This window comes from Corvus brachyrhynchos, unplaced genomic scaffold, assembly GCF_000691975.1.
Source record: "Corvus brachyrhynchos isolate BGI_N302 unplaced genomic scaffold, ASM69197v1 scaffold363, whole genome shotgun sequence".
Lineage (NCBI taxonomy): Eukaryota > Metazoa > Chordata > Aves > Passeriformes > Corvidae > Corvus > Corvus brachyrhynchos.
This window is the reverse complement of record NW_008237404.1, coordinates 366341-392461: the sequence shown is the minus strand read 5'-3', so window position 1 is coordinate 392461 and position 26121 is coordinate 366341. Positions and strand designations below refer to the sequence as shown.

General features: G+C 37.9%; 1 protein-coding gene across 1 annotated transcript in view; it reads right to left on the bottom strand.

Annotated features, from left to right (window-relative positions):
• Positions 1 to 26121, bottom strand: part of MIPEP (mitochondrial intermediate peptidase) — a gene marked incomplete at its 5' end in the record, with an annotated part of 65447 nt that overhangs the window by 19187 nt on the left and 20139 nt on the right. Inside the window, 6 exons of the mRNA XM_017730759.1 lie at positions 4059 to 4178; positions 8790 to 8864; positions 14558 to 14667; positions 17446 to 17650; positions 18624 to 18701; positions 19649 to 19802. Coding sequence (XP_017586248.1) covers positions 4059 to 4178; positions 8790 to 8864; positions 14558 to 14667; positions 17446 to 17650; positions 18624 to 18701; positions 19649 to 19802 — 742 coding nt within the window. The remainder of the gene's footprint in view (positions 1 to 4058; positions 4179 to 8789; positions 8865 to 14557; positions 14668 to 17445; positions 17651 to 18623; positions 18702 to 19648; positions 19803 to 26121) is intronic.

Sequence of the window (26121 nt, the reverse complement as noted above, 5' to 3'; positions counted from 1 at the left end):
CTTCAACAACAACAACAAAAAAAGAGGCTTTGGCTCATGGCAACCCTGTGTGATGCAGAAATTATTTTCTCTCTGTAGAGAAGCCAGTTCTGTCTATTGACACCAACTCCTCTTCAGCTGACCAAACACCCAGATGCCTCTGCATGTTCCCTGTTAAAGAAAAACTTGGGTTTTCAGCACCCATGGCAAGCCACATCTTCCTGCAGCGCCTCACAGCCTCCCTGAGCAAGCACTCCAAATGTTAGGTTGCATCTCATCCATTGATTTTCTTTGTCAGGAACATGACAGACACAACCACAGCAAGTTAAGACAAGGACCTAGGTGGAGCCTTCCAAGGTCAGGATCCCTGTCTGGGCAGAGTCCCCCCAGCTGCAGGAAGAAGACAGACTAACAATCACATTGGTGATACACCATTTTCATACATGTCTTTGCTCTAGGGTATCTCTCACAATACCTGCCTTGTCTTCTGTTGGCAAACTTGGCTGGCTAATATTTTTGGTCTCACAGGTGTTTTGGTCTCTCCAAACACCAGCAGCCATAGACCATGCTGCCAAAGAAACTTGCATCCTGGACAAAACTATATAACCATAATTAAACCTGTAACCCGATGCCCATTTTATGGCATCAGTAAAGGTAGTCCTTCTGAAGTAATATGTATTTTTAATACGCTAAAACAAAAAGGCACATAGCAAATTATTCAGTGTTCCAAAAAATATCAAAGACAGCCTACATACCAACATGTTGCCTCCTATCAAATGTAATTATAATGATGTGTGTGGGTTAATTCCATCATCGCACTTTGTACTCAAGTACCACACAAGAAATTCAGCTGTTTCTGGAAGAAAAGCCAACTGGAAGACCATGTAATTTTAAAAAATGCAAGAGAGACTACTTGGCAATGATCTAAAAAAGAACCCAGATTCACTATGCCTCACTCTTCAAAACCGTTTTTCCTCACAGTCACAAGTCAAACCAGCATCTCCCACCAAAATTCCAGATTAGAAAAGGTTACTATAATGGACAGACAATTAATATATAAGTCTATAATAATTTTCTGAAAATAAGAATCAATAACTCAAACTATTTCACAAAGAAAATACGGGTATGATGATCTGGGCAGCTGGTGTTTATTGTACAACCACTTCATTATTGAGAGCTCTTTCCTGTAACTGCAGGAGGCTGCAAACTCCCCTATCATTGCGGAGTCTGTTTACCCTGTGTGTCATTTTTTGTTACAATACTGACCCAAGCCCCCAGCAGGAGATACGAATTATTATGCTTGGCGAAAGACTAGCAATGGCATATCATTAAGTTTTGATGACTCTCTCAAAGGAAAGTAGTTTTCAAGTCTGAACTTGGGGGACATGAGGGGAGTAAGCAACAGATTATGGGGAGAAACTTTGATCATGTCTCAGATTGATCAAAGGGTCACCCGATACATGTTCAAAAGCCTCTCTGGGCATCCTGTGGACAAAGGTAAGGGAGACCAGGGGAGACACTCTAAAAGCAGACAGTATCATCAACTGCAAGGCAGGCCATAATAAATGAAAACTGACTTCACAAGAGATAAGACATAAGCTACGATCTGAAGAAAAGTTTGGAGCAAAAGCAGAGTACTGAATTACCCACAGTGCAGAGATTTTGACACCATATCCTCAGGAGGAAATGGCTGGAAAACGCATGGTCATTATTACTCTATTTATCTTGCTTTCTTAGAAGAATCAAAAGGAAGACTGGTTGCTTTTTAAAGGTATCACAAGAACTCAAGAATCCAACCTGTGCAAAATTGCTATTCATTTTTCAAACTCAGTAACACTAACTTCCTCTGGCAACAAAACTGCCAGACACTACAAAAACAGGCAGATACATTTCCTTGCTCCCTGCCTGGCAGTCATCAGCTTCTGGATTCAGTAACAGAGCAATGAAATCCCAGTAGAATTTCATCCTCCAGCAGCCAGCAGTAAACTCTGTATACTTTTGAACAGATAAGCAATGGCCAGCCAGAAATTGAGATTTGCATTATTCAGACAAACAAAGTCTAGTGGGGTGCTGTTTCTCTGTGCTTCCATCTGACTGCCTTTCTGCCTTGCATGTGGCACCAGCACTGCACCCATCCGCATCAACACAGCCAACGCAAACACTACTGTGTGCAATGCCTGCTGCCCCAGTGCCTGCAAAACCTGCTTGAATGGCAAATACAGACCTCAACAGGACTTATTTTGCACTATCCCTCAACAGAACTTCTTTTGCACTATCCCTCCTACTGTTGGCATATAACACATGATGCTTACGTTTACCTTGCCCCATAGGTGCAGCAGCATTTACTTACTAGGTGTAGTTTATACGCCTCATTTTGAAAGCACTGTAACAAAAAGACACATGCAAATTGTCCTATTATCTGAGCTGTGCCTGAGAATGACAGAAATTCATCTGCTGAAGACAAATGCTGGGGCTCTACTTCAGAATATAAGTATGCACAATAAGACTGAAGCCCAACCAAGTACATTCAGAGGATACTTAGTAAGTTTACTTGCCTGTCAAGAGCAGTAAAAGAGAATTAGGGTTCATCAGGAAGAGATAATAACGGATGTTTGCAGCCCTGACAGACAATGCTGCTACAGAAAAATCACATTAATGCAGTGAAGATCTTCACTAAGGAAGAATTACTCTTACCCAACACCATTAACTTAAGATACAGAAGCCTGACTTAGCAATACATAACTGAATCTAATTGTTTAGAGAACAGATAAAATTCAAATAATCAAAACATTCTGTTTTCTCTGCCACCTCTATATGTACCTAGCCAAATAACAGAAAAATAATAGCTAGTCCCTACTACTGTATTTCAGTGTCTAGCTGTGAAATCAAATGAAAGGAAGAAATATATTCTCTTCAATTAAAATCCCCAACCTTTACTTTCAAGGCTTTTATTTTTATATCTGGACTATAAATTAAACAGCAAACGTATCTTCAGTTTGGAAGAAAGAACAGCAAATGACAGCAAGACAAATTACAGACATTAATTACCCTACATAGTACTAATGTTATTCTAATGCAATTTTTCACTATGTTTTACTGAAATCTAAACTGTCTTACAGTTCTTGACACTAATTCTACATTCAACAAATGTGAACATAGACTTTCTGACAATTCAGAAGTTCACAGTACATTTTGCTGGGATAGAGTTCCAGGCCAAAACTTGCTGTCCCACTTCATAATGATCATAGCCTCACTACAAGATGTTACACTCTTTTGGAGGTGTGAGCAGTGGCAGTACGGTTTTGATGAGGAAATGGATCTCCCAACACCCTTCTCTGAGAAGGAAAAACACATTTTGTTAAGGAGAAAAGTACATTTTCCAAGAAGCAGAAAAAAGGATTTGGGTATTCTGACACAGTGTCAAACAGTGACTGGGGGGCCAGGCTCCAGGGGGCAATTCAGCTTCACACAGACCAGGAAATCCCATGACTATTGTCTAAGCAAACTGTACCTTTGGCTGTCAGATGAAGTACAGAACAAATGCATGCTGTGATAAAGATCAAAATTACATAGCTCTGTAGAACTCAAGGGTTTTGCACTCTCAGATAACATGTGAAAGGATAAATGACATGACAAAGGTCACAGGAATACAGTGAGAAAAACACTTCCAATTCCTGCTCCACACTTTCTCTCATGCTGACAGTATACAAACACCAATGAGCAGCACAGTGTTTTGCTGCCTTTCATAAGCAGCCTTTGAAAAGCTCAAATAAACCCTCTTTCCAATATATTGTTTCTGGTGCCTTCCTTAATAAGAAAATAAAGGCAAAGTAATGAAGTTCATCATTACAAGACTATACCTATACAGAAACAAGTACATTAATTAAATTTTGATTTTTGGCTGAATATTTCCAACACCATACTCTCTGAATAAAGTGAGTGAAAGAGAAAACTCTTTCAATATAACAAAACAGCAATAAGCATATGAGTGTGCAGGGTAAGGGTCTGGGAGAGGGAGGGGTATTAATATGCTATCAAAGAAAAGGTGCAATTTATACAGTTACTCTGTTGCTACTCACTGTATTGGGTACATATGGCAACCCATAAACTCTCTCCTGAGTTTCCTTTAAAATTTCTGTGGTTGACTTTGTTAGAGGGTGTTTACCGTGGTAGATTTGGTCCAAGACAGCATAAAATACCTGAAGAGAGAAAATACATTTGTCTTTGGCACGTTATTGGCATATGAAAACCAAAAAAGACACAAAGAATGAGAGATGGACTAGGGAGAGGGAATAGTTTAAACATATATGGTTTGAAAATCTTCTATTATTTGTATAACATAAAAGGAGAGAAACAGGTTTTTGGAGTACACAAACCACCACCATCATGACCCTATAATAAATCTATGTTTAGGTCACTTAGCACACTGGCAGTACTAAATTGTCTGCATTTTTAAATAAATTAAGATCTGTCCCTAAGGCGCTCCAGCAATTCCCCTCTTCAAAAAAATTATTTTCAAATGGATTTATTAAAAATCCTATTTTAAATTTATTTAAGTTATTTTAAAGTTATTTAAGTGGACACTGCAAAATAAGCTACTTCAAGACATGTACATACAGCCATGAGAACACCTCACCCCTGCAGGGACAAGTTATGGCTTAGGCAGTGAACATAAGAATTACAGGATCATTGAGGTTGGAAAAGACCTCCAAGTTTATCAAGTCCAACCTTTGACCTAAAAGCACCATGTCCATTGCACAGAGCTGCTGATGCTACTGAGTTTCTGCTAGAGCCCTGCAACAGTGTAGTACTAAGGCAGATTTTTCCTTTATTTTAGCTCTCACCATCAGAGCAATAAATTGCTAAGTGTAAGCTTAGCTCAAAGCACACTGCATTGGGTTGGTACTTTGCCGGAAGTAAGAGCTACTCCATAAGCAATTTTTCCATGTCCAAATTACTGAGGTGTTTGGAGAGCAGCACCATTAAAAAGATTTTCCAAGCAAAGACAGCAAAGCAGAGTTATCTGGCACAGCAACATGAAACAGGCATGGACAGAAGACAGTGCCAAGGCTCTGTGTGTGCCATCACTGAAAATGACCGCAGCCTTTTTTTAATATGAAAATTTCCTAATCTGTGGAAGTGCAGGAAAGACAGAAAAAGAGGACATCCACTGTTGTGCAACACAAGATATTTTTGAGAAGTTTGATGGATCCAGATGTTTAAGGGAAGAGTTCAGGTCAGGTCATTCTGTGGTAGGCACATTTCGTGGGAAAATTGACAATAAGAAGCCTCAAGAAGCTTCTGAGCAAGCAATGAAGCAAATAATTTGGCTAGAGATTCAGGCCCAGTCACACTCACAGGGTGCAATACCATCCCCAGTGACATAAATACACTGTTCCAGGACCTATAACCACGAAATTTTATGGAGAAAAAGTTGTTTGGATGTTTTATGTCATCTAAATAACATAACCTCCTGAACCTCTGAGAAGATTCTTTATTATGAAATTTTAGTACAAATCATTCTGAAGTCTTTAGTAGTTTATCAGAATTCAGCATCTTTTTATTTGTTCTGGATACAACATGTATTTTCATCAAAATTGTGACTGTTTCTAAAGGAGCAGATTCTTTCTGTTTGAATAGACTGTGTTCTAACACACAGAATTCTGATAAACCCTTTGACAGTGTTCTCTTGACAAATAACAAATGTGCACATTGATTTTTTTTCCACGAAAAACTGAGGGTTCTAAGTAGGGGGGTGAATAAGCCATGACATGCAGGAGCTACTCCTAGATTTCCTGCTTGCTTCTTACATGGCTAATGAGGAGAAGAGAGGTCAGTAAGACTCAACTTGCACAATCATCCATTAATGACATTGCAAATTTTGTGTCCCAGGTAGCAACACTGAACAAGACATGTAAACACTCAACACTGATCATCTACAAACCTAGAATAGGCAGCAAGCATCTGTTCAGACTAATAATATGAGAAACCTACACAACCCTGCAAAAACTGCAGTATTTTTTTATTCTTATTTATCTAAGAAAAGAAAGAGGCTTTACAATGGCTTTGCATTCCTAGTCACCAGAATCCCAATCATTTTTTTTTACACAGTTTAACAAAAGCTACAGCATTTATGGTAGCAAGGGTGACTGAGAGTATGACCCACAATAAGTATCATGAATAGACCTGAAAATTACCTGATGTAACAGTCCTAGAAAGCACACTTTCTCCTGTCACCCTAGACCTTTGTAACTCTGCAGGAGTCATTTCAGACCAACTTCCCCTCTCTAAAAAACTCAAATCAAACATGAGTAACTTCAGCATCTGACAATAGACTTTAGTGTCCAGCATCAGCACTGCCTTAATCCTCTTTTTTCTATCTCCCATCTTTGCTAGGGCCAGTCTGCAGTTGCTCTTCAGTGTTCCTCATGAGATGGAGGAACTGCATCTGCACTGCAGTGGACCTTCTCTAAAGTGAAATTTGGAGTCGAGTAGTTTGTGGTCAAGGAGGCAGAGCAAAAGCTCACCTCACAGCAAGGAAGTAGGGAAACGTTCTGCCTGAAGAACAATGTGGTGATAGGGAAATGAGTCACTGAAGGCAGCTATAAGCTCTCCCTTGATCCTGCCACATGTGAAGTGTGGGAAGAAAGCTATGAGCCAGGCCACCTGGACAGCACGGCTAAAAAAACCATCCCTGAAAATAAACTTGGATGAACTTTATACCCATATGCATTTCCATCTACAAACCACAGTTCTGTGTGTTTACACAGGCCTTTGAAATGGGAAAAGGAAACACATCCCAGGACCACAGGATTTTAGGTGATACTGCTGAGGGGCAAGCTAATACTTAATATCAAGCAGTAGATAGAAGATGATTTCTAATTTCAGGAAAATTTCTCACATTTCTCAAAAGACCTAAAAATATAAAAACGCCATCAAATAGTTATTTATTTTCATACTGCCTCTCTACTTTGCACTTACATTGGTATTTATTAATTTCACTTGATTCCAGTTCTTTCTAGCTCCTTGTCTGCTTAATAGTATTAATATGCAAACACTTAGGCATTTTCCAGTGAAGTTACTACTGACTGAAAGACTCTGGGATTCAATCTGCCTGGCAAAAGCCTTAGGAGAAGATGTATGGACTCTCCTATCTTTCCTTCTGAGTAACTGATTACATGACCTAAAAGAAAATTCAGAGGTATTATAGTTATGAAAAAGCAGCAATATTTCTTACTTTCACATGCCAATAGACTTATTTTCTGAACAGACCACAGAAGAACCTCCAGGCGTTTTACACACTGCTGGAATATTTGTCAGCATTTTTTCTTCTTTTAAAGGTCAAATACAGCTAACATAGCATCTAGCCATCATTATAGAATACAGTCTTTGCAAAGTCTGGAGGAACAGTATTAGAACCTTTATTCACAGTTTTTTCAGGCATACAACTAGCAGCACATATATACTTCGGCATCTGAAGACTAAAATATATTTTGCTTTTTAATCTGCAGTAGTAACAATATGCAGTTCTGCAAAGAAATATATTAGCTTTATATTTGCCATGTACTTAACTTCTCTGGGATATTTTTTTCTGAATTATTAAACAGAACAGCTCTGCCAATCTGTCTCTCCGAAATGAGTGCACATCTCTGCAGGTTTTATACCTGGAATCTCCAAAAACACAGTGCTGAAAGTAGGAAATGAATAATATTATTCAGTGTGGCATTGTGGTCATTTGGCACAGGTTGAAACTGGTTGAACTTTAGTTACAGAAGAGTAATTTGAGGGCAAGCAGCCTGCTTAATCACTGCATCATTGCCAGCACCAGTCAATGATTAGGCACCCATGGGAAAAAATGGAAAAATTCCAAAGATCTGTAAATTTGTTTCTTTCCACATCTCAGTAACTAACCTTTACTAAGGTACTAGCAGAGTTATCTCACCTAAACACCAGGTTAATTGTAAAAGGAAAAACTATATGTTTTGGCTTAAGGCAAAACAAAGAAGAAAACAAAATCACAAAAATCACACAGCAAAAACTTGTAGCACACTAAATGCAGCCAAATGCTCACTGTAAAAAAACTTGGCTGGATGCTAATGCTACTGTACATATCCAAGAACTGCTGTTGCAGGATTGAAAAGGATCAAATACCATTTTAGATAGAAGACTAATTTCCTTTACTTTCTTTGAAGAACAGTATCACTGATTGTTTACAGAAATGACTGATCAGTCTTACCTACCCACAGAAAATAAAGGTTTATGAATTTAGTTACTTCTCCTAACACTGTGAGAGAGAAGTCTTACATCCTTACAGCTCAGCCAGCCATTTTGATATGACAAGTGGCCACTTTCATCAGGAGCTACAGAAGACAAGGAGCTCAAATCACTTTCTAGTAAATAAACCTGCTGGCTTGATTTTACTATGGTAGCCTGTATCTCGCAGTCCTACTAAATTTTAATGATCCAAGGTACACAATACTTCCTCTACTGCAAGTTCTCCTTGAATTACTCCATTAATTCAAGAATTCAATCTTAAACCACATTTGGGAATTCTGATAATCCAACCATTTTCAAAACCTCTGGTTTTCACGATATTTTCCTACAGATATCAGCATTTAGGTTTAAGCAGACAACACAGAATATGTTCAGAAAAACAAACATGACAACTAATATAAAAATGAATTAATTTTAATTAATTTGCATATACTTAGATAACACATCTACATTAAAATAAAAAATTTGGTCAAATCATATGAACAAGTTTTGAGAGTTCTGAATAAAGAGTAGAAACTAGAATGCAAAAAACATACCTGGAGTTGCATATCAGCTGCAGCACACACCTTTTTGGACTCACATAGCCTTGACACCATGTTTTTTGGTAGTGGCTTGAATAAAAAAAAAACAACAGATCAAATTTAGACTTATTGTATATTTGTAAATAGTATTTAAACAGCTAATTACTAGAAGAGGCCGAAGATACAAAAAAACCCCTGGTGGTATTAAAATACATTTGAAGTGCTTTGCATTGAGGAAGGAAGTATTTGCTGAGCTATGCATTAAATGGCCAATTAAGATATTAGCACTAATCCACATAGCAAAAGAGAAATCACTGTGTGAAATCTGTTTGTTTCTCTATAACTGATTCCATATTCCCTTATATGCCTGTTAAAAATGTTATTACTATTTTTAGACATAAAGAACAGATTGGGGCAATTAAAGCCCTCCCACATCATATAACTCATAGTACTGAGCTTAGTAATACCGGGTTTTCATAACTTCAACTGAGACAGCATCAGACCTTCTACCCTAACCCACATAAAAATATTTAGTTGTACTGAACAGTAAATATCCACCCTTTGAAATTTTTTACAAAGTTGAATTTATTCCACATCTACGGCAATAAAATTATCCATGCCACCACATACTGAAAGTCAGGAACACTTTTCAAGTCAATAAGCAAACTTTCCGACTTTCCATCCAGATGTCTGCAAGTACATCCAAAGACTTTTTAATGCCAGATTTTTAAGAATATCTATGAATGCTTGACCTTACACTTCTTCCACCACTTTGTGAAGATTTTCAATAGATGTTTTTCTTTTTTTTTTGCTAGCCGCTTCCTTAACCAAACAAACTAAATATGCTTAAAAAACTGCATTATTACTAAAACATTAAGAGAGGTACTACAAGTTGTACAATGTAATAGAGATGGTAGATATTAAACTTGACTCTAAAATTCCTCCTATGCTTTTCTAGTGTGTTGAAGCATTCAAAAAATAATCCAAGAAAGTCTACAGATGCAGCAGATCCATATGTTTAGATTCCCTGCAAATGATATGACTTCAAGACAAACAATGTTCACAGAATAAAAACCCAGCTCTAGAGAAGTTACACATAAGTGAAGAAAATGTTATCAATTAATTCTAGAACCTCAAAGCTCAAGCAGGTAAGAAAAGTTCTCTGGTTGCACAGCTGCTTTATGCAGTACTTGCTAAGGCTTGCAACCTCTTCTCCAAGTCAAAAGTTAGCTAGGTCAAGCATGGTATAGAACCATAGCATTTAATAAGAGAGAAAGTAAAGCAGAAAAAAAGTTACAATTGGTTAAAGTATTTTGGTTGGACAATTACTCTCCTTGTTCTATGAATGTCTCTGTCTCATCCTCCTACACAAGTAAGGCACACCCTTCAGTGCCCTCTCATCTTGGAACTAAAGTACATCCGGGTTTGCAGCAACACGGTTTCAACAAGGAAACCTATAGAATTTGGAATTTGTTAAGCACAAAACCTATCAGCAAATTTTGGCAGCTTTTGGGAGGCTTTCTTTTCCTAATGAAGTAGCACAACATGGAATTAAACAAAAATTATTTCTTCTAGGGGCATCCATTTGTTGGATACAGCAAAGTGTGAGAAAACTAAACGGGAATTCTTAAACTGTAATTTGTCAGTGTTAAAAGACCTGAACAACTAAAAGCTTAGCAACAGCAAATATGTATATTTTACAAAGTTAATATTTAAAGTCAAGAGCCCTCCTACCAGTAAGGTCAAACCAACTCTTTCAACATAATGGTATTTCAACTTTATATTTCATCTATATTAAATGATGGCAAGAGGAAGTTCTAGACATCAAGTAAAATATAGGTAATTTTACCAAGATACTCCAAGAAAATTCTGTTAACTTTTTTTGTAGCCATATGAATGCCAAACAATGTCAATCCACTGTGCATTGAAGAGGTAGCTCTATACTATTTGAGCAGATTAAAATCAACAAGAAAGTACAAGTCATTCTTACGGCTACACCTGTTGACAAAAAGGCAAAGGAGAAAAAAACATTTATGCCTTTTTAAAAAATCTATCAATGCTACTACTGGCTCAAAGATCGTGTTGTGATCATAATTCACATGCCAAGCAGAATTTGGCACCAGAAAAACACTGCCAAAATTAGATTAGATTGAAAGAATTCAAATTGATAAAGAAATCACTTATTTTTCCCAAAACACCTTTGGGATCTTAATACTTAAGATTTCAGGAAAGCAAAATTTGGCTCCAGAGGGTTTTTCAAAGATCATGACTCCACTCCAAGGTATGTTTCTGTGAATGTCATGCACACAGATATGCTGAGGTCTTGAACTGGAACATGTACTGTTTCAGGCAATAGAAATTATTCCTCCTTGGTCCATTACAATCCCACACAGCCCCTTAGTAAGCAGCTGAGAGAATTAAAAAAAAGGCATCAGCATTCTTCCTTTACTTCTCCTGAAAGATGAGCTCTCCGATAAAACCAGAATGAAACTGTCATCTTCCTTCCAAAAGAAAGACTTCACAGAGCTTTGGCTAAAACTGTGTCAAATTGCATAACCATTCAATTTTTTAAATTTAAACACTACATGTTTTACTTTGAGGTCCACTTTTCCATTCTTCTCCATTAAGTAACTTTAAGATCTTGGAATTAATTTTTCAGCATGTTTTTTGTGGTGGCTAAAAGAACAGAATTCCCTGTGTCCCAAAGCATGCTTAACTCCTTACTGTTGTGTAGTAACTGCAACACATTACAACTGTTTACTATTCGTGGGCTTATTCTTGTAATCATGCTAATACAATAATGTCTTTGTAATTTCATCTCTGTGAAAAATGAACTCAGTTCAAATTTGAACAGCTCAAACAGTGGCCTTTGTTCAAGAGAGCCTCCAAAGACACATAAGCTTAAAATTATTTAGCTCAGACCTACCACATATCTGTGCACTTTACAAATGAAATTAAACAAACAATCACAGTGATACAGAATGGCACCCATGCATCAGATTGTCCGCTTAAGCACTGTAATGCCCTCATTTTTGTATGGCTTGACTTCATGAGCTTACATGACTAATTCAGCTTTATTAACTAATTACCACAGTCCTCTCTATTCATTTGTTTTATCTCAAGGATTTTTTGGTTTGAGTCATCTTTCAGATGAAAGGAAAACTAGGCTTGCTATTTTTCTGAAACAAACAGATTTGTACTGGCCAGCCTTTCCAACTAAGTTCAAAAGACTTGCTCTTTTGACAGAAGAGCTTGCAAGCTTTGTTACTCCTCAGTATTCAACAGCACAGCCTTTCAAATGGACAGAAGGCAGAGACAAGCTTTCTATAAACTTCAAGATATTTTGGACCAGATCCTCATGATCTACATCTAAATGCATTCTCATCTTTGAAGGTCTGCCCATCAATTTTTTTTTCTGCAATGCTAGTGAAATACAGTTTTCAACAGCTCACATTTTTTAATAATCAAAACACCTCTTTCCCCTCCTGTTCCCACAAGCATAAGCACTGATCCTAAGTGCAGATCCTCTAGGACGAGTCCTTCTACAACTGACTTTTATAGCAATGGCAAACATAAGCTGAGACTATGCTGACAAGTTTTTCTGATGCAATTATGTTCAGTAGGAATATTAAAAATCACACCACCTGAAGTCTGCATGCAAAAACTAGAGTGTAAATGCAGCAATGCCAAAAGAAGGATGCTTTGTCAGATTATCTGCATTGCCTCTGACACAAACGGGGTCAGTAGAAAGCTCTCCTTCTGACAATATTCAGCAGAGCTATGTTGGTGTAGTTGTTGCAGAAAAGGTCCTTCTAGCACAGAAAAGCTCAGTCTCTTAATTAATAAGAAACTTAATTGAAGTTCTTATATGGAACAACATCTGGATAAAATGGTTTCACAATTTTCACATTTTAACTTTTTTGTCCACCTTCCTTACTTCCCCTTGAAAAGGAGCAAAGTGGACTCATTTTTCTTTCAAATAAATAAAAAACTGGAGAAACAACAACAACAAAAAAGATTGAATTTCCTATTTGCAAAACAGAAAAATTAATCAGGGAACAAGCAGAGAAAATAAGCCCCAAAAAGATCTTTGTGCAATTGAAAATGTAAGAGAGATGAGATTTTCAACTCAAAGTACTTCATGGCATATACAAAACAGAAGAGATTACTTCAATCTATTTGTATTTAAATGACAGACACAGAAATCCAGTATCAGATTCTTAAAATCAGCTTAGATGAACCAACATAAGCAAAAGCAGATTTATGTATGTTGGATAATGGCTTAAAAATCCATCCTAAATTTTTAAAAAAGCAATTAAAAGGAAGCCATCTAAAGCCTCAAGAGACACAGAACAGTTTCAGGCTCTTCTCATCTTTCAGCATAATCCATTCTTGCCCTTTTCAAGACTGGATTTCTACATCAAACCTCTCTCAGTTGGTCTCTGAAAGGGGAAGATTTCACCACCAATAAACAGAAGAAGTTTATGGAAATGCCAAATGGGACACAGCATCTGGTTCTTAGCTTTTGCACAGAAACTAGACATGGTTTAGATTTGTTAAGTCATTTTGAAAATACAAAGCCATAAATAATGTTCCACGAATCTCTTTCAGATGTTTTAGTGAAGCTCATTCTCTGAACTCATATGCAATCAGATTAACTTCATGCTGTTTAAACACTACATGAACTTTATAGAGAACATTAGAAAGCCATATTTCTGTATGTGGACTCAAATAGATAAATGATCAGCACCCCTGAACAGAGTTTGTTTAACTCCCAGGCTTCAAAGAGACTTTTCTTAGTGCAATCAATTCTGCAGAAACGACTGCTCTGTTGCAAAAAAAAAAAAAAAAAAAAAAAAAAAAAAAAAAAATAAAAAAATTACAGAGCAAATTTCTCAGATAGTATCTATTAAAATAGAACTTAAGCAACATATTTTCCTAACTGTTCAATGGAAGCAAACATAATTCTACTTCCATAATACTGAAATATACTCAATGCTTAGTATTGGATAAAAAGCTCCAATTAAGTGTAATACTACACAACTGAGGAGGAATTTTTGAAATGTCTGTACAAACAGAAACCATTTTCTATTGCCATGTCTTAAAGCAACCACTAAAAGTCACCTTGTTCCAAAGAGCACTGTTTTCCAAATACCCCACAGAAAGCACATCCTTGCAACAGACGGATAAAAAATAACTTGATGCAAAAAAGGCACCAGAGTTTTATGCAGAAATTCATGACTGACAGAATATAACTAATCCTAATATAATGCTAAATAGAGCAGTATGTTTTTCATCACAAAATACTTCAATCACTGCCCTACACTGTGCTAAATATGGAAATTTTGAAACACTGCAGATCATTTCCATTTACGCCCATGATTTGCTACCTGAGCTTTAAGACAGACTTCAAGAGAGTTAAATGACAAATCCTATTTTTGTCATAACTTACCTGTAATTATATTAAAGCATTCCAAACAACTCCTTCCCTCAGAAGCTATTCACCTACTACACTTTGTAGGAAAAGAAGGCTTAAGTTTTAAATATGTAATTGGAACCTTGGATATAAGAATCTAGTATTCTTCCACAGACTACATTTATCTTTTTTGCTATGACAATATTAACATTTTTTTCTGAATAACTGGAATTGTAATACTAAAGTAATTTTATCCATTGTTTATCTCTACTTTAAATATTATCAATAAATGACACATGTAAATATTATTATTTTCCTAAATACACGTATTCCTATTTTCAATATTTTACATACTATTTTTTCCTACCTGTCCTGTTTCATAATGCCTTGCAAACTGGTTAACCACTCGATAGTCATTTGCAAAATACTCCATCAGAATTGAGGGAACTTCAGCAAAATCAGTAGGACATCTGGTTCCTAGAGGTAGAATAATTGTACACATTAGCATTTGCTATTTCCATTAACACAAATAGTTAACTCTTCCCAAAAGGTTTTGCAACTTTCAGTTTGGACTTTTGGTGAACTTTAATGTTCTTTCATTTATTAAGTCAATATTTTATTTCCATTATTGTACATACTGCCAGAAAAGCTTCATTATGATGCTACACATTTTACTATAAATCACAAAGTAAAACAAAATATTTGAACAGCTGGGTGAGGCACCTTATAAAGCTCCGGATCACACCCTTTTTAAACTAAACCAGACTGTAGCCAAACTGGCCCTACATGAAACACCAAATCTTTTAAGTGTCCTAAACCTAAATTAAACTACAATGTAAATAAAACTCTGCCTTAATCCCATTCACAGTTACAATTTTTAGCTTCCATCTGTTTGCTGAGCTTACTTATGCTTTATATTAACCTCACTTTATAATACCAAGTCATTCATTCAAGGAACACTCCTGCAGATTGCAGACATGTTCTATGTAAGTGCAATGAGGTAACATCTTAGCTGTTAGCATTTTCAAAAAGCACTTTCCCAAAAACCTTATTTATTCTAATCTTTATCAGCATCTCACCCAATGGAAGTTATTAAAAAGTGTAACACATCACCAAATCAAAGCTGAATTTCTAATTTCTATATTAAAGTTAGCAATGTAAAAGTTGTTGATTTCATAGTGGGTCATTACCTCTATCCCTGTCTGCCAGACACAATGTCAACATTCAGAATTAGTCTTAAATTCCAATGTGTTTTTATTATGTTTTGGACACTAGCTTTTAAAATCACTCCTTTGGCTTCTAAGAATCTTTCTCTAATTTTTAATCTTAATTTATAATTTGTTTATACTCAATGATTCAGACTGATACTGCTCTTCGGTATAAATAACCTTTTTCACACTGGTTCTTACCTACTAAATTGAGAAACGATATTCTCTCTGAGCCATTATTATCCAAAGGCAAGATAAAGTCTAAGAAACTATCCATTCTAGTTCTTCTCTGTACCTGCTGCAGTTGGAATTCAACTTCAGACTAGACACACAAAGCCATGCCCAAACATTGCATGAGGTTTCAGCAGTACCTTTACCATTCTAACACTTACTGCTGTTAGATATAGCTCTCGTGCAATTTCAAATCACATTGGACCCTTTCACAGACACATTACTTATGTGCAGTTCTGCACTGACACATAAAACTGTGATTCTGTTTCTCCACCAATGCTGAAAAATCCACTTCATAGCAAAAATTACCCTTGTATTCTGAAAATGCATGATCTGCAGTGTGTAGTTCTGAATTACAGGAAAGTAAGGCAAGAGAGAGCAGGAAAGATGTCAAATACTCAGCTCACCTCAACTAGAATGTAAAATTTTTAGTTCTCACACTAGCCTGTAGTCATCTTGTTTCCATACTTTACCACCCTAGTGTTCCATGAGAGCAGACAGCCCCTAACAGACATCCCTGGGACAGACCCTTTGATTGTTACACATTCCAAATCCATAAAAAAAAGATTCTCTGCTGAAACAATGCCACTGACCTCCAGCCTCCAGTGCTGCTTTTGCAATGCTAGATCTAGAGTGAAATCCTCTGGGATGGGGGATTGCCTGGAGCTAAGGCAACACAGAAACCATACCCAGGCACTTCTGGAAAGTCTGAGCCTCAAAATTAGCCATTTCCTGCCCCTCCAAGAGTTTGACATGCAGACACACATGATTCAGAACAAGAGGAGAACTCCCACCAAAGCAGCTATTTTGGGCATATAAGTATTCCTGTAGCTCAAGATGAACAAGGGTATATGAGTGGAAGGAGTGGGGGAGAGCCCTTAGCTGTCCCTAGGACTATACAGAGCTTATACTGAAGGACTTATGCAGTGTTCATCTGTTTTAACGATGTCCTGTACTGACATACTTATAAACAGCTCAGTCAATTTTAATTTTAAATGGAAGACTTAAAAAAGAATATTTTGCCCCTGGTGCAAAGGTATCTATTGATAAAACATTAACTGTGCCATGACACCCCTTTGAATCACTAGAATAATGTAAAAATAGTAAAACATATTAAAAAAAAATTCTTTAGACAAGGAAGTTACAATCTCATCTGTTTAGTTGGGGTTTTTTTGTAATAAGTAAATGTCTGCTGCACTTGAGATTTCCAGCACACTGTTGTAGAAAAGAATATACCAAGCTGTCCACAGGTAAAAAAAGTAGCATGCCAAGAAGCCTTAGTCAGCACAGGTCTTTGACCTGTTTGCCACAACTGCAGAAGGTTATAGAAGCCAGAGACCTGCCAGCCAACACACTCACTACTCTTTGCAAGATCTAATCCACTAAATTTCCTTCATTCATTTTCCTAACTAATTTCCAACCCAGGATTCATTGTGGTTTTACACTAGGTACAACCTATTTCCCAGCCACCAACTATTCCAATGATTATAAACTCCACATAAGAGAAACTTGCAAGAGTGGATACCCCCAATAGAATAAAGATCAACAGTACATAAACAAAAGATAAAAATGCGTAATTATTATTAGAAAAAAGAATATTCAAGTGCTGTTTGGTTGAGTTTTACATAATATCTGGAGATCTGATACTGTGTTCTCAAATCATCAAGGATATAGAACTACTAACATGACTCAACCGTTTTTGATTCATACTCTTTTTCTTCTTTTGTTTTGCTCTGTTTATTTTTTAATCTACTCCTTTCTTCTGGAAACTAAACATTTGACTAAAACAAAAATATCACTATTATAACTTCCTTACCAGTGACATGCTGGTACCGAGTTCTTCCCAGCATAGAATGCATAGCATGTCCCATTTCATGGAAGAGATTCTCCATCATGCCAGGACTTAGTAGTGTTGGTGTACCTCTTGCTGATTTGGGAAGGCTCAGCATAAGAACAACTACAGGTAGTTGGTACTCTCCATTTTCCTTTAGCCTGCCTCCTCGAACTGTAAAGTGACAATCCTTTTCAAGGTAAAAGCAAATATGGACAACCAATGTCATTATATCAATGATACTAAAACATGATTAAATTAAACTGTTAATCAAATCTGAACATATACTCAAGTTACACAAGTAGAATTCAGTGATCATTAACAGTGTTGTTCAATAGCAGCATTGTTTCTTCACCGTTATTATATGCTTCGAATTCATAAGGAAATTACTTGATTCCATAAAGAAAAGACTGTCTTGCTCTTAGAAAATAGAATTATTTCTTTATGTTTTAGAATTATCAAAACTGCTAAAATTTTCTAAGAGATATCACTAGTGCCAAGAAATTTACTGATGTGTCACATCCATAACATACAGATTAAGTTCTCTCCTCAGCCTCCAGCAGTAACTTCTTTATAAAATATACCACACAGCACTCCTAGTATATTGTGAAATACTAGCAATCAGAGTTCTATATTAAACTAATGTAAAGTTTGTCCATTCATCACCTCACTAAAGGTGGTAATTTGCAGATGCTTCTACTGAGTGAAGTGTCTCCTGTACTGCATCCTATTGCAAATCTACTGCCACTAGGCAGTGAGTGAGCCACAACAGAACCATCTAGAGTTTTAAGAATTTAGAATAAAAACTAGTTGAGTGCAAAAACTAGAGAGTGTAAATGTCAGATTGTTTCTACTTGTAAACAGTAGGCCAGAAAATAAGTGTTTCAATATCTACTATTTCTCTAAACAGAGTTCTATGACATTCCATAGTGCCTGTTACCACAGAGTCTGACTTCAGTCTACTGGGTGATGTTTTTTAAAACGAAATGTTACTCTAAAAAAATATTTTACCTAAACCCGCACATGAAGTTACAGACTTACCCTGTTTCAGTTTATTTTAAAATGAGGCAAGTTTTACTAAATTTACATTGAATGCAAACGGCACTAAAGCTACAGTTATTACGTATATAAAACCCAAGCTGAAGTCAGATCATAAATGTTACCTGATGTGGTTTATCGGGTCGCTGGAAGAAGTCACAATAGATGTATCCTAGTAAACCTTCAGTTTCATGAACAACAGCCTGAAGAAAAAAGGAATATAATTTCCACAGTGAAAGCACTGATTACATGTAAATTGAAGACATAATATTCAAATCGCAAGATCTATAATGAATAAATGACAAACGAACTGAGAATAACTAATGTAAAATCTGTTCATAATTTTAATTGAAAAAATATATATATATACAAAATTCACAGCTTCTCTCTCAAACTACAGACATTTCTGCATTTCACCCAAAACCAACTAGTCACAGATTAGTATTAAAAGTACTGTCTGTGTTAAAAAACCACTGTCTGTAGCCCCCAAATGGCAAACAGCAGCTCATTTACCATGGAAATAAAAATAGAAAGAGTAAGGAGTAATTATAAACTGGCCCACACTATATAAAGAACAGCATCTCTTGCTGAAGGCTGGTGATAGAAGAGTAGAGATCTGGCAGTGAATAAATGTAGGGAAGACAACAGAAAAACTTGGGAACCTGCTGAGTAAGTTATTGCCCAAGTTTTTATTTCAACCCACCCCCAAAAAGAGGGCAGAAAAATAAAAGATGTAAAAAATCAATCTCAAAGTAAAGATGACATACATAGTCAAAAAAATGAGGCAAAGACACATGACTGCTAGGACGCACACCCAAGGCATTCTAGTAATCTACAAATTGAAACTAAATAAACTAACAGGGCTCATTCAGAAAGGTGCAACAATAATCTCCAAACAGAGAAACTGTTTCTGATTCAGGCCTCCTTGACACAGATATAGTATTAAGGCCATAAAACACCAACCATCCAAAAGGCACTTCAAGAGATGATAAAGCTCTTGAGGTCTAACTTCAACTAAAATTAGACAACTAGTTTGTGCTCTGATAGGTACCCAAGGAACTTTAAAAAAAGTTTGATTCACGGCTCACAAAAACACACTATCTTGTTTATCTGCCCTTTGGTTTCAGATGCTGGAACCAAGAATGCTTACCAACTTTCGAACATCTTCAGACCAAATCTCTCCTCTCTTTGTCTGTTCAGCATAGAGGGAGATTCCAAGGAGCTGACTGAACAAAGAGTTCAAACCTTCCATGCATGCCCCAAGAGAGAAAAATGGACAGTACAAGCCAGGATCAATGTTGTACCTAAGGGAATACAAGAATCCCAAACCAGTCAGTCAGCAGAGCTACATAAACTACAGTACTCACCTTCAAGCCACAGGATGCCACAAAATACACTAGTTCAGCCCAAAGGCCCTTAGTGAGCATGTTCAGCTTTATTTTTCAAACAGTGAAACCAAGTCACAGTCACAGTGCTTTGCACTATCTCAGTTTTTCTTATATTTAAATCTCGATACCAAATTCAACAGATGTTTACTATGATTTTCAGAAATGTGGTGAACATGTAGCCCAAACAGACCATGGCAACATGATGGGTGGCCAAGCATTGGCTTGTGATCCACAAGAGGCCACTGGCACTCAAGTGCCTTTCCCATGCCAAGGCTGCACCGTGTGACTGATCAGAAAAACAAGCTGGCTTTGGCTGTGGTGTAAGCCAAATCCTCAGCTAGGGCAGGAAACCAACTGGTAAGCACTGCTGACTCTGCAGTCTTGCCTTTCACTGCAGCAACAGAAACACCAAGTAGGTACAATCACCTCCCACACAAAAAATCAGACTTCAAGCTCTGGGGACTCTCTTGAACCATGTAGAAAACATCTACAGCTGTGAGCCACCTGAAAATTTTAGTATGTGACGTGGATTTCAAACATGGCCAAGCTTCCTGAGCCTAACGTCAACCAACTATGTTCAAGACACTGTAGCACAGAAGACACCCATAGGGGAGGAAGACATCATACATCTGCATGCATGCATATAAACTGAGAACAAACAAAATTTCAGAAAGTAGTTCAGAGATGTATGCAGCCTATAAAAGGGCTCAAACTCCCTGAGACTCTGACCCTAAAAAGTAAACACGCTACAAGTGTATCAAGCAAATAAATGCTCTGCAAACTCACACCTTTCACAAGCTGATCAGCACCACGCGATTCTTTTGAGACAACAGCAAAATCACAACTGGAATCTGCTTGCAGTTGTGTGTACATCCCAAATGGAGAAAAATGCTCTTCCCTCATTTCACATACAAAGCCCAAGTGTTATTTATACCATTTTCTGGGGTCTCAGAGTAAAGACTGCTTAACTCTAGAGAATCAGAGTCATTGAAATTTAAACATGCATCAGCTAGATTATAACAGCTGGACACCAAAGACAAGAACCACGCTATTTTAAGGCCTGTGATCAAAAGGTTTAGTTACAGACCAGCTGTGAAAGAACCAGATAGTCCCTACCTAAACACCTACCCTTCCTTCATTCCCACTCCCACACAGAGAAGACCTGAAAAAGAAGCCCACTGGGGATGCTTCGTTTGCCAAAGTGCTGCTTACGACTGCAGCTCCGATTCACTGACGGGCATCACTGAGCTGTGATGCACAGCAGGGTGGGGCTACTCCTCTAAGCCACAATATGGTAAGGTACAAGATTTTGCTTATTTTCACACCACAAATGCAACAAGCTAAAGCTGGTGTATTCCATTCTATTCTTAACTATAGTAGAACATAGAAATTAGAGCATATTTTGGCTCTACCATCCTGACACAGTTCTTCAAGATCTTCACACCAAAATTCACGTGCTGCACACTGCCATACGCACATTTTCCTTCTTACTCAAAAAGTCATTACACCCAAGGAAATAAGCATGATATAAATCACTTTAGATCAAGTTGGATAAAAAGACTGAAAGCAAGTCTCTAAAAGAAAGCAGAAGAGACAAGTTGATTTTCATATAAGCCACAGAAATTTGGAGTACAAAGAACACTGATTGACACACAGAGCTCCCCTCTCCACCCTGAAGTACAGAATTACAGGGTATGTGTTCAATACTTACTAAGTCAGTAATTCCTAAGACTTGTGATGCCTTCAACATGGCACTTTTTGAAAAGCTTTAGCAGGTAAACCTCAGATGTCTCCACACTTTTATAGAATTGCCCGGTGATTGCCTTCTGCCCAGATCATAACCATGGAAACTAAAACACACCACTAAGTGCTTCAGACCTCCTGATTCTGCTCTGAAGCTCTCCCTGCATACAGACTACAAGACCTGCAAAACAAGGTTAAAATGACCCTTCTTTTGGCAGCAAATCATTACAATCTCCATAATAGTTTAGAACTGCTTTTTGTCATATCACTTTAAAATCTTATACTATCATCCTACATGCCACTATGAATACTAAGCTGAGTTTTTCCATTTGTAATTCAAAGAATTGCATCTTTAACTCTATTTAACATCTTTAACTGACTATAAAAGTACTGTCTCAATACATACTACAGACAAGCTCAAGTGGTTTCATTGCACAAGGGCTCTTTGCAGGGCTTTTTTGCTGAGTGCATTTCAACCAGTCCTGTCAAAGCTATGCTTACGTGCAAAGCCTGCACACCCTCCTCCCCCCACACATCCAGTATCATCTGGGGCTCCCATGCCATTTCCTCCCTGCCCACTGGGAGAAGAGAGACAAGTGTATACGAGGTATTTCAAGAAAGAACCCATATGATGCAATACTACAAACACACACGTCAGTAAAACAAAATTTAACACTACCAACAGCTCACATTCATAATAAAACATCAGATTTTCACAGCAGCAGGAGATTAAAACATGTAACTCCCAACAGTGAGTTCAGTTGCAGGATAAGAGAACATGAAAATGATAAGCAATTAAAGAATAGCACCCTTAAAAACACTTCATTAAATTAAACCACTTTCACACAAGAAACAAGAAAAATCAAAAGATGTTTAGAGACTGCTCAAAACTTTCTAAAGAGTAGAATTTTTTTTGATGGACCAGCTAAGTGTGGAAACCATTTCCAAGTATATGAAAGACAAGAAAGTCACCAAGAGCAGTCACCATGGATTCACCAAAGGCAAGTCATGCTCAAATAACTCAATAACCTTATATGATGAAATAACTGGCCTGACAGAAAAGGGGAGAGCAGTGCTCGTCACCTCCTTGGACTTCAGTGAGCCCTTGACACTGTCTCCCCTAAGATCCTTGCAGAGAAGCTGTTGATGTATGAACTGGATGAGCAGACAGAAAACTGCCTGAATGGCAGGGACCAGGGGGAGGTGATCAGTGTCACAATGACTGGTTGGAGGCCAGGGACCAGCAGTGTGCTCCAGGGGTCAATACTGGGTCCAGTCCTGTCCAGTCATTGGCAGATAACACCAAACTGAGTGCCATCCAAACTGGAAGAGTGGCTGATATGTCAGAGGGTCTTGCTTCCATCCACTGGGACCTCTACAGGCTGGATAAATGGGTTGACAGGAACCTCAAGAAGTTCAAAAAGTTCTCCCCTCCACCTGGGGAGAACAACCCCAGGCACCAGTATATGCTGGGGGACACCCAGCAAGAAAGCAGTTTTGCAGACAAGGACCTGGGGGTCCTGGTGGACACCAAGTTAAGCATGAGCCAGCGAGGGACCCTTGCCACAAAGAAGGTGAATGGTGAATGGCATCCTGGGTGCATTAGGATGAGCATGGCCAGCAGGCTGAGGGACGTGACCTTTCTGCTCTACTCAGCACTCTGTCCAGTGTTGAAGTGCTGTGTCCAGTGCTCGACTCCTCAGGATAAGAGAGACACGGCCATACTGTTCAGCCTGGAAAGGAGAAGCCTCAGAGGGATCTTAATAAGGAGTATAAACTCCTGAAGGGAGGGTGCCAGGAAGACAGACCAGGCTCTTCTCAGTGCTGCCCAGTGACAGGACCAGGGGCAACAGGCACAGAATGGAACACGAGATGTTGCATCTTAACATCAGGAAACGTTTTTTTCCCAGTGAGGATTAGCAAGCAGTGGCACAGGTAGCCTAGAGGCTACAGAGTCTTGCAACTTGGAGATATTGAAAAGCTGCCTGGACTTGATCTGGGACACCCAGCCCTAGGGGACCCTGCTTTAGCAGGGGGTTGGACCAGATGACCTCCAGAGCAAATTTCCAGCCTCAGCTATTTTGTGAAGATGTCATATGGAGCCTAGAACTAAGAACACACAGCTGCAGTGTGAGAGAGATTCCACCTTTATCAGAGGAAGACAACATTTCATACTAGCTGCAAAGGATTACCACATTCGGTTGAAATACTGGATTAATGTGTTTGCTGGAGGGGTAGAAAAAAACAACCTCTGAAACTAATTTTTATTTAATTTCTGTCAAAAACACAGATACATACTAGCGGGAGAAAGCAATGATACTTCTTCATGGATAGAACAGCTGACATTAACAAATTACAAGGAGAAGATCAATGTCTACTTCTTCCTCATTCTCAACACTCCTTGAATGCGCACAATGTCCCCATGATCATGACCCTACCCCAGGACGAAAAGGATAGGAAGAAGGCTTTCTGATAAATATTGTGTAATATACTGTCACTATCCAAAGTGGGGGAGGGGATGGTGGCAGGAAATCCATCTGTGATGGTTTTGTCCTTTCAAAAAAGCATGATACTTATCCACCACTCCAGAAAAACAGCATTAACAGACCATAATGCCTTAAGGCAGACTCACCAGAGGAACCAGCCCCCTGCTCTGGCTAATGCTTGAAGATGTCACAATCTTGACATTTTGAGTACAATGCGGTCTTGACTAAACAACCACTTTAACAGAAACTACACAAAGTTAATTTTAGTCCCTTCTGGTAGAACACTGTCAGGATCAAACCTCTCCCACATTTAATGAAAGGTGTGTTAATGCTCCTCTTGCCAATGGAAAATTGAAAAAGTTATGAAAAACAACATTTTTTTAAATACAGAATGCCAAAACAAAAATGTATCTAGTTCTGATCTCCACTGTCCATTTCTGCCTTGCTTATTACATCAGTTTGCAAAAAAAGATCAAAGCTGAAGATATTGAAAAATCCTCAAATACCACAAGTGTCCTATGCCACAGACCCAATATTTAAATTACTTTTGGGCACACCTAGCAGCAGTCAGCAGAGATGATTATACCTTGAGTTATCTGGCATCCATTGTTTGTTTGCTAGCCAGTGCAACGTCCCAGGAGTTATGGAGAAAGGGGTTAAAACCCATAATATAGTACAATTATCACAATCAGATGATAATAACCAATAATACTTCAAAATGAGTACTGGGTACTGAAAAAAAAAGCTACTCCTCCAAGAAGTGTGTAATACATCTTCAAAAATCTTTGTGTAAATACCAGTCTGTACCCAGTAAGCAGTAATCATGCCAGACACCAAAACACAGATTCATTTCCCAAGTTTTGAATTTGGTCCTACCTCATACATGAACTCCATTTTCACAAATTAAGTACAACCAACGATAGCTGAAGAAAGCCTAACCCCAAACTTGCACTGATTCCAGGAAAACTTTCTCTTTGGGCTTACTTAGGAGCAGCAATCAGCTAAAACCTCAGCTATCTGAAACTCATGTCCTATAACCAAAACCTCAGTTCCTGGAATAATTATTGATAGATGATCCTGCCTTTCAGTGGCAAGAGCAAGCATATGACTGACTCTTTCCTGAGCCCCCACCTTCAAGATTTAATGCTACTCACTGAAAAATAAAAGGTGTAACACTAGATAAGATTAGAGGACAATGGGGAAAAGGGAGGAAATTAAAATATTTGAACCTTTCCCAAATATAAAAATATTCAATGAACAGAACAGGAAATGCTGCAATCTCTACTAGATCTCTAAAACTTAAATCTGGCATATGGGTGTGGGTAGGAAAGTATTTGGAAGAGTTTACAAAGTAGATGTTCCCTTGTTAAAGATTCTTGGTTGATTTCAGGCACTCAAATGGTAGCAGTCATTAGCAACTTCACTGTTTCCAGATGACAAGAAAAAAGCATCTGTTAGCTAGAAATGATTACCCAATCTCAGTTACTGACATGATATTAGTGGAACTGGAAGAACACATTTCCCAGGCACAGTATTTTGGCATTCAAATTCATACCAATCTCAAAACATGGTAACTCAACTTTTCAGCAGCACTGGGGACTGTGACTGTGACAGCAATCCAAGCTTCTCTTCCCTGAGTCCTTTGAACGAAAATTCTCATGCCATTAAAGGGTCTCAGCTGTATCTTCAAAACACACTCTGACCTGGGCCAGATTTTCTAAAACACCACATAAAACCTTAAGATGAAGACTTCTCCCAATACATTCCTCTAGCATTTTAAATAGCCCAGTAACAAAGACAGAACTTGTCTGTGTAGGATGCAGAGCCTTTTTGAGGGCTGATCCAAGACTGCACAATTAATTTCTCCTGAAGCTAAAGGGAAAACTCAAAGTTCCCCATCTTCTATCCCAGGTGTATGGTGCTTCTTTGATCCCTTTTTTTCAAAGATGAAACCAAGTGTATTTGTAAATGCAGACTAAAGACTCCCAGCAAGACCCTATCAAAAC